This window comes from Nanorana parkeri, unplaced genomic scaffold (genome assembly GCF_000935625.1).
Source record: "Nanorana parkeri isolate BGI_ZX_2015 unplaced genomic scaffold, ASM93562v1 scaffold770, whole genome shotgun sequence".
NCBI classification, from domain to species: domain Eukaryota; kingdom Metazoa; phylum Chordata; class Amphibia; order Anura; family Dicroglossidae; genus Nanorana; species Nanorana parkeri.
The window spans coordinates 179747-189489 of record NW_017307038.1 but is presented as its reverse complement, the minus strand read 5'-3'; the positions used below and the strand labels follow the sequence as shown (position 1 = coordinate 189489).

General features: G+C 38.6%; 1 protein-coding gene across 1 annotated transcript in view; it reads right to left on the bottom strand.

The window, feature by feature from the left end:
* The window catches only part of CNTRL (centriolin), an 86651-nt gene extending 78059 nt beyond the window's left edge, over window positions 1-8592 (bottom strand). Inside the window, exons 1-6 of the mRNA XM_018564652.1 lie at window positions 8461-8592; window positions 7773-7897; window positions 6530-6660; window positions 4880-5021; window positions 4425-4611; window positions 3794-3987 (exon numbers count right to left, since the gene is read on the bottom strand). Coding sequence (XP_018420154.1) covers window positions 3794-3987; window positions 4425-4611; window positions 4880-5021; window positions 6530-6660; window positions 7773-7897; window positions 8461-8563 — 882 coding nt within the window. The 5' untranslated portion in view covers window positions 8564-8592. The remainder of the gene's footprint in view (window positions 1-3793; window positions 3988-4424; window positions 4612-4879; window positions 5022-6529; window positions 6661-7772; window positions 7898-8460) is intronic.
* Between the last annotated feature and the right edge of the window lie 1151 nt (window positions 8593-9743).

The window sequence follows — 9743 nt, the reverse complement described above, 5'->3', positions numbered from 1 at the left end:
TGACACCAAAATGACTGCGAGTCATTTTGGTGTCACCCCTCCAATGGTGTCACCCGGGTGCAGGCCGCACCCCCCGCCACTGACCAGGGCAACTGAAAATCATGGGATTTCTTGTGTTGGACAGTTAAAAGCGCTTTTCGAACTGCTCAAAAACTCCTAGGTGTGAACCAGGCCTTATAGCTTGCTTCATACAACTACATCTTCTATCTCTGCACCTCCATATTTAAAGTGTATTTCCACTTTAATTTAAAATTTACCCCCACCATATGTTTGCTATGCACAGTTAACAATTGATAATGAGATCTGCCAGCACAGTACAGGTAGGATTAATTATGGTAAACAGAACTATCCTTCCTTCAGGAGGGTGGCTACCTTTGTTCCCCATGGTCCCTGTGTGTATTGTAAAGTAGCCACCGCTCCAAGTTCACGCCCGCGATGGACTACAATCTTAATACAAATTAGTAAAATAAACATGAGATTGTAGTCCATCACAGGAGTGAGCTTGGAGCACTGGCTACTTTACAACACACACATGGACCATAGAGAACAAAAGTAGCCCCCTCCAGATCGAAGGACAGTCAACTAATTCAGAGATAATTTGAGGATTTACAGCCGAGTTATGTACAAATAAGATACAGTATTGTTCATAATTTAGGTACTTAAATGCATTTTTTAGATTTGACGCCTTAGTTTAGTAGCACTTTAACATTACAAAGAAGGGGAAAGATAGGACTTTTAAGCAAGTAAAAATTTAAGCTGCAATTTTTAAATATATATATTTTTTAATTTATGTGATGCGAATGGGAACATGCGACACATATAAAGTAGGTGTTATCCCAATTTGGCTGCAAAAATGGAACTACACTTTAAAAAGTAATCTGCTGACCTGGACATTTGGATGCAACCTAGGTGCCTGCTGTCTCTAGTGTAAGAACTGACTCAAGTATGCAAATCTCATAACTAGTAACTAGCATTTTCAGAAGGTGAGAAAAGCAGTGGTACCATGTTTTTCTCAGGGTTGATTTCCTCTTAATGATATTACGGAGGCACGGATATCAGCTGCAGTAAAGCTGGACAGGTTGAGCCCTGCTCTGGAGGTAGAACACAGCCTACGAGTCGGCCAATGACCATTTCCACCTAAAGATTCTCACACTAGTACCTTCCTAGATTCCCTGCAGGTCTCTGGATGGTTTGTTAGTATTCAGCACCGTACTGAAAAAGCTACATACAGTGAGGAGTACAGTAATCCACTAGCAGGAGACACTAAACAAAGTATCAGAAGTCTAAACTAATCTAATCTAAATTGGTCTAAAACAACAGCAAGTGAATGCCAACATACTGAATCCATTGGTAAAATAAAGCAAAGACAACATGTGACCTATAACAACCAACCAGCACTTGGATTGCACTAAACCTACTCCTATAACCTAAAATATGATTGGTTGCTATGGGCCAAGGAATTCCAATTTGCATATCACTTACAATAACTGGGCCAGGCAGAGGGAGTTATTAGAAGTGCTCATTATAACAAAAAGAGATTTCTAATGGATTAGTGGTTGCTTTGGGGAGAAAAATTGTGACAAAGTCGCTGCAATACGACAAGCAGGAACAGATCCCTCATAAGCAGCCATCGTTTTTGAGAGATCTGTTACAAAGCTTGGATACACACAGAAGGATGCCACACCAAGAAGAACGGTCAACAAGACATCTACAACTCTTCAATCCCACTCATGGAATGCACCAGGTTGTTTTCCCCTGATTGGCTAACAGGAATATGTGGCACAAACAATGTGTTGTGCTGTATGTAATAATGAATTCCTCTGATAATTGAGCACTTAATACTGCCCCCTAGGGTAACCATACACAGCCCCATGTTTGCCCCCATCCACACAAGAGTCAGGCACATGTTAATAAAGATGGGCACCTAAATGCATTCTCCATGACACATATAAATCTCCTCTGTACTGTGCACAAAGTATGTATCCACTTTATTCTCCAAATATGCAGGTCTCATTTTTTTAATATATGCAAATAAAATATTCACAAAACAATACATGCATGGCATGCAAAAAAAGTATGCACCATGCGTAACAGCATAAAAGATCAATGAACACATTCTGAATATGTAAAACTTGGTGGCCATTTTTGCCTGGGATGCATAAAACCAACGTCCTGAAAAAAAAAAAAAGTTATTCTAATTTAATGGCGTTTCTCCAGTCAGCGGTAGAAACAATTTTTTTGTCTCTGGTAACAGGTACAATCCTTCTGTCTCACTGGAGCAAATGTACACACTACACTCTCACCAAAGAAGGTGGGAAGGCCACTCTGTACACCAGCTCCACATAAATGTCATGTCAGGACAGTGAAGTCCAAATCCCATTCGCACTGCCACGGTCTCAAAACCACAAGGTATATGTGGTGCCCAGGTGACCACACGGATGGCGCATCATCAGAGCGACAGTGAAGGATCCCTGTGCGGACCCGAAATGTTAGCACCGTATAACAGTATGTGACATTGGGTATTGAATAAACATATCAATACTTTAAAAACCCTTCAAGTGTGTGCCGGTGATTTACTTTTATTAACTGTCGCTCTGATTAAGGATCCCTATGCGGACCTGAAACGTTAGCACCGTATGACAGTATGCGACATTGGGTATTGCATAAACATATCAATACTTTAAAAACCCTTCAAGTGTGTGCCGGTGATTTACTTTTATTTACTATTAATGTCAGGACAGTGTTCTCCATTTGTAACAATGTGGTAAATGGGGAGAGCTTAACAGAAGAGGACAGGGTTTGACTATGTCACTGACAGAATTTCTGTCCTTATAAAAACACCAAAAAAGATTATTAGGGATAATATATCAAAATCAGCAATGGGCAATTGTCTTCTCGCAACTGCACAAACAAGACTATAAAAGGTGGAATATGGACCTGTTTCAAGAGACAGCTGAGGCTGGTAGAGATATCCCTTAAATTTCACACAGGCACTAGCAAAAAAGTTCTACCCCAGGAGGAGAACAGGGCATTTTAGGTATCAAGTCTGAATGCTTTAGACTGCATCTAGGGTCCTGTGCATCCCAAAAAGTGAATGGCAGTGCAAAAGTATCACACCAAGAGAATGCTACTTGCAGCAAAGCAATTTCCTCTTTTGTGTCTGAACACAACAAATCACATGAAATCCTGAACAGAAAAGACAGAAACAAAAGGATTAACATCATCATTACTACACATTACATGATATACTCGGTGAATACGATGAAATCTGGTGACCTTATAGAACTCTGCGCATACTACAATACTACTTCTTTGAATGTTTAAATAATTATCCCAAAGAAAAGAAAAAACATTGTAAAGCTAAGGCTATTAAATATTCTCATTTTGTGGCTAGTAAAAAAAAAAAGAAAAGGAGTACACTCTGTCCTATGTTAGATTTTTGAAAATCTCAACAAAGAAAGCTGAATTGTGCTGTATATAATCCAGAATTCCCTATAGGCACAGAGCCAATTAAAGGCAACATTTCAGGACCTTCAACAGCCAGAACAGACATACTTTAGCATTAATAAATCTAAACTGCTGTATGCTTGGAATAAGCTCCACATACAGTATCTACATGAAACACAAACTAAAATGGTTTTCTGGTAGGTGCAATGCTAAGTATAGTAACAGAAACACCAATCATATTTCAAAACTGCATCAGTTTGGAACAGTCAGATCAATGATTGGTTGCTCTGGGTTATTGCACCCTGCACAGCCTCAGTGAGAAAGCAATAGAGATCAGTATACTTACTAGTTCCTTCTTGGTGTCCATTTCTCGCTCCAGCTCTTTCGAATTCTTCTTGTGTTGTTGGGCCTCCTGCCTCAGAGACTTGTTGAGCTCATCCTGGTGATGGAGCTCATTAAGGACCTTGGCCTTCTGGCCCTGCAATTCTTCAATCTCTTTCATCTTCTTCTCCATGTCCTTCTCTAGTTTCTCTACCTCTTCTGTAAGCAGAATATTTCCAGATTACTACAGCTCTAGAATTTTAGCCATGTACAGCCATCAAACTTTAACTTTAAGGGACATAACCAGTCATCCTCTCATGGCAACAGAAAATCTTTGCTGCCTAGGAAACTGAATGATCACTAATATACCCTGTTTCCCCAAAAATAAGACCTACCCCGAAAGTAAGACCTAGCACTATTTTTCAAGATTCCTGTAATATAAGACCTACCCCGAAAATAAGACCTAGTTTGGTGGTAGCATGTGAGGGGGAACTTGCAGGAGTATACATATATATATATATACACATATATATATATATACACATATACATATACATATACACACACACACACACACATACATATATACATATACACACACACACACACACACACATACATATACAAATACACACACACAATATTTAAACTTTTACCCATATTAAAGCGTTCATGTGCTTCTTGTCTTTCCTGGTTTGTAATTGGCTGACCATCTAGAACATTCAGGGAGCGCAGGTGAAAAATGATGAAGAGACGATAATGGGGAAGATTAGCAATTGGATTATCCGCCAAGAAGAGCGACGTTAAATCTTTTAAGGTCTTCAAGCGAGAAACATCCTGCAACTGTAGAAATACCACAATTTATACTGAGAATGTTTAGGCACACAGATCATGGGAAGCCAACATATAGGCCACAGAAGTCTACATTTGTTAACGAAGGAGTAACAATTTTTAATTAGTAATGTATCAGCTTCTTCAGTTCATTCTCCCATAATGTGTTAGATTAATACAATTGCTACAATGGATAACTAGATCCCTAAGAGACACTTTGATAAATAAAGACCGTTCAGTTCTGGCATTGTTATTTACGCATGTACCAAGCGTCACTTACGGAGAAGATTTTATTCTGCTTCAGATTCAGGGTGTTAAGTGCTTTTATCTTCTTTCCAAACCAGACAGGTATGTGCTCAATCTCATTCCCAGCCAGGTTCAGCTTCTGCAGGTTGTACATGTGCTCCAAACCTTCAATTTTACTGAACAAGAGATCAGACATTAAGTAACCTCATTTTGCAAAGCTTTCACACTGCATTATGAATAAATTGCATATTTAGTTTCAGTACTATACAGAGCCAAACAATATAATATTGCTCTGGCCTGCAGCTTAACCAAACACAATCCAACAGCGGAGCCTTCACATTGTTATTACTGGCATTATTTCATTTTTTTGATGAACTGCACATTACAAGAGATAGTATCACATAGTATCATAGAAATGGTGAAAAAATGGCTAATAAACAATAACTGTTATATATTGGTAAATACATAGACAATGCATTTTATATGCAGGATCATCTATAGAAGAAAACAAAACATGAAAAAGCAGCAAGAGACTTCCAAATACAAAGCACTGTGTCAGATACTCATTCACGGTAATACAGTATAAGAAAATAATAAATAATGTATACATGAAAAAGCAGATGTTTGGCTGGAAGGAGGTTAAAGATTACATTGAACAGCACAGTAGAGGAGGGAGGTAATTAGGTATGCAAGTACAGTGGAGCTACTGGGCAGGATTCTTTTAGCCTAATTAGCATCTTGTAACCAGAAAGATCAAACCTTATTGAATTTGGTTAGCTGTCCTCTGTTAGGATACACAAATTGTTTTGTAGGGAAGGGACATTAACAAGTGCAAGCCATATATATGAGTGGGATCAGAGGTAGACAATCAACTTAGTACAATGGATTTACAAATAAAGAACAATAGTTCTGAAATTGTAATAGTTGTGTAATGTTCAGTGAAGTGTTCACTATCTATACCTAGCAATCAAAATTTGAGATCAATTTGAGACAGGATAGACTAATTGATCATGTATAAAACAGCAACATGAAGCCAAAAGGCATAAAATGATTGGGCAGAAAAGATGATAAAAAACATACCAGTTAGGGACTTGCATTTAGGACACCAAAGGAGAGCAGAAGTAATGAAGTATGGCCTGTCTCCTTGGGTATGCACTATGCACAATGGAGGATTTAAAATTGAGCAAGTCTTTCCCTGACACATGGGAAGGCTTGCTTTGGGGTCTCTAAGACCTCTTCCCATTCTTCTGCACATTGGTTTATTTTTTTAATTTATTTTTACCATAGTCGTGTCATTATTGCCAAATATGAGTGGTTAGAATATACAATGTAGGTAATCTAGAGCTGCAATGAGTGACAACTGTCTCCCAGTAAAAGCCATATCTTGAATCATCCTGAAAAGGGAAAATGTCTGCAGACATTGGTTTAACATGATCACAATGCAAGATGCTCTAAAAATACCCCCATTGTATATAAAGGTGTTCCAATATATAGAGAAAAGGAGTTTCCAAACCCAAGCATAGCAATTAATTCAGAAACAAAATTAGTGTAAAGTAGATGTTTTTATCATACTAAAATGTGTGTTGCATATACATGCCCTTTGCAAATCATATGCCTTTCATACACAGTCTCTAATTTTCTGATCTCCATTATAAAAACTCACTGGTTTCTGTTTTGAGGTTACCTGATTCTGTTTTGTGACAGGTTCAGCTCACGAAGACGGCTCTGTTTCTCCAGTTTCTCAATTCTCTCTAGGAGATTATAACTGAGATTTAAAACTTCCAACTTCTCACATTTCTCCAGATTTTCTATATACTGAACACGATACAGAACTGTCAGTCAATAAAATAACACAAACACTAAGCATTTTAACTCCACGCCATGGGTGACTACTCTTCCCATAACCTGTAATTCTGCACACTCAGTGACACATTCCCACCTCTGACCTGCTCACTGGAGTACCAGAGAACACTGTGTTAATCCACCCCGAGATGTTTCCATCCTTTAAAATTCACCCCCACCTCCCTTCCCTCCAGGTTTTTCTAGGAACACTTACATGGAGAAAATAAAACAACACAAATTATACATAAATAAAATATAGAGAAAGGGCTGAGCTCTGAACTGCCTTTGTGGGCCAGTGCATCTTCTGCATTCAGTCACTAATAGTAAGACTAAAGCTGGGCACACAGTTATACTTTTTTCATTCAGCCTGCAGGTTGAACAAAAAAAATGACAGATTCCTCCATGCATGCTTAACAGCATGGATGAACAAATCTCATGTTGTGTACATTGTATTCTGACAGCGGCGCTGGACAAAATTTGTTCTTTGTGTACCAAGAAGCAAGGTCTATGTAAGACTAAGCACAGTGAGTAACATCCAACTGAACACCTTCCCCATCTCTACACAGGCCAGTCAACTCAAATAACTTTCTCCCATCTATTGTAGCTATGCGTTTTCTCTTGAAACAACATGTTTTTTTTTTTATAATGTCCATTCGCAGTTCCTCAGAATCCAGGCCTGGCCTGTTTTGTTTGGATGGCAAGAATGTCTTTATTTTTCTGCGCTGCAGAACTGTACTAAAGCTTTTAGTGATCTGAAGGACTCAGGAACAATGTGACCTGAATACAAGCTACGCCGACTCTGACCTACAACAGCTATCTAGATCTATCTGAAGAAAAACAAAAACAGTCACAGTTAATAAACATTTTTCTTTAGTATTAGACCAACAAAATAAAACTCTATTATATTTCCCATTGTTATCAAATATTCTCAGGATGGAGAGACTTTTGGTTTTTCATGGAAAAATAAGTTGGTCATCATGGTTATTATTAGAAACACATAACTCCAGCTGAATTCCCCCTTATTTTTGACTCTGTATGATAAGTGATTGGGTCTGTATAAAGTATGACTTCATAAAGAAAAGCACCTTGAATTTTTTGCCTCCTTCCTTTGAAAGACAGAGATTTAAGGCTGTCACAAACGCCAAGTTTTCCTGTTTCGACAATTTGTGAATAAGGTTTTCAGTGATGTAGCGAATTCCAGGTTCATGACCTTGTTCAAACAAAAAAAAAAAATATATAGAAGAAACATAAATGGTTATTCATTGGAGTGGAGGGATGTGTGTGTGTGTGTGTGTGTACCTATTCTACTTATTTAAACATAAAATAATATCAATTACAAGGTTATGCAACTTTGTCACTCCAACTCTGGCGAAACTACAATCCAATGTCTGTGGCTGCCATAGCCTTGCAAAGCATAAATGATGATTGCACTGCATTATCACTACAATTGTAGTTCCACAACAGCTGGCTTTCAAAGGCTGCCTACCCCTAATATATTATATGCCAATATCAGTTCAGAATACACACAGTGGTCAGAAAAATAGAAACCTAGGTTAAGTACCACAGTAGACCTCCTATGCAATAACAAATGCCATGCTTTGGCCATGACTCTAGAAAGGTCCTTCTGCATCCCAGTGTTAGGCTGACCGTGTAAACATCTGTGCATTTCACTCTCCACTAGTGTCCACATCTTTTGCAGGAAGGGTTTCCCATTTTCTAGCCAACGAGTGTATGTTTCATTCTGTATAAACAAAGTAAACTGACACTAGATACCTTGATGCATCTCATACTCTGATATTTCACTGTCCTCCGTCATGTCTAAGTTATGGCTGATGACTCCACCCCTTGGATAAGATGCAGAGTTTTGGGGTTTCATTGCTGGAGATGAAGATTGTATATTTGAATTCAAAGACCTCAATAAGGGACTTCTGGAGTTTTTCTTCATTGTTAAGATTTTCTCCAATCATATATTGTGCCCTGCAGAGAAGAAAAGACAAGTGTGACCTTCTGATTCTATATGATGTGTGCATGAGCTCCCCACAAATGTCCCCTGCCCGCACCTAAACTTTGCTTTCTGTCGGATGTCTGACTCGGCTGAAAGAATAATGAACACTTTACAATTATCTACAACATATCCTTGCAGCTCTGGAGCAGACACAATCTGGAGGAGCTGTAGATGGCAACCAATCAGCTTCTAGCTTTCATTTTTAAAGCTTAACTAAAAACAAGCTGATTGGTTACTTTGCACAGAGGCTCCAGTTTTGGTAAAATTCCCCCAATGTCTTTTGAACAGTAGAAATGTCACTGGGGGTAGAAAAGCCCACTTATTATTTTGTAGCAAGACTCCGAAAATGCTGGTAACACATTTCTAAGTTTAATAAAACAGTTAGGTGTGGTGCTACAATCTCCCATCTGAACCTCGGCTTTGGTTTCCAAATGCTATGCAGAAACCCCATATCAGCTGAATATAAGAATAGAGTGCGTCTGGGCATCAAACATGTACAATGTTCAGCCAGGTGAAACACCAGAAAACTCACCGCACAATGAGAACGATTAACAACATCTGAGCAGGAAAACAAAGTATTGTGAAAAGAGTGTTAAAAAATAAACAGGAAACTAGAGCTGACTAATGTCCACTTCCTTCCTCTTCTTGGTATACAATTCTCTCCATATATGATGTGTTGAATTACCCTGTCGTATCTGTTTGTACATTCATTGTTATTTATTACTGATATTCATACAATACCAACAATTTATGAGGCACTTTTCATAGTGTACATTCAGATCAGTCCCTGCCCTCAAGAAGCTTGCAATCCAAGGTCCCTACCTCACATACAAACAAACTAGGGCCAATTTAAACAAGAGACAAATTATCCAACCAGCATGTCTTTTAACTGTGGGAGGAAATCTATATAGCAAGACATGCTAATTTCATGCAAATGGTGCTGTAGCTGGCTGGGATTCAAACCGAGGACCCCAGCACTGCAAGGCAGAAGTGCTAACCACTAATTCATTGTGCTGCCCAACTAGATCACTATGCACTGTTTACCAGTAAG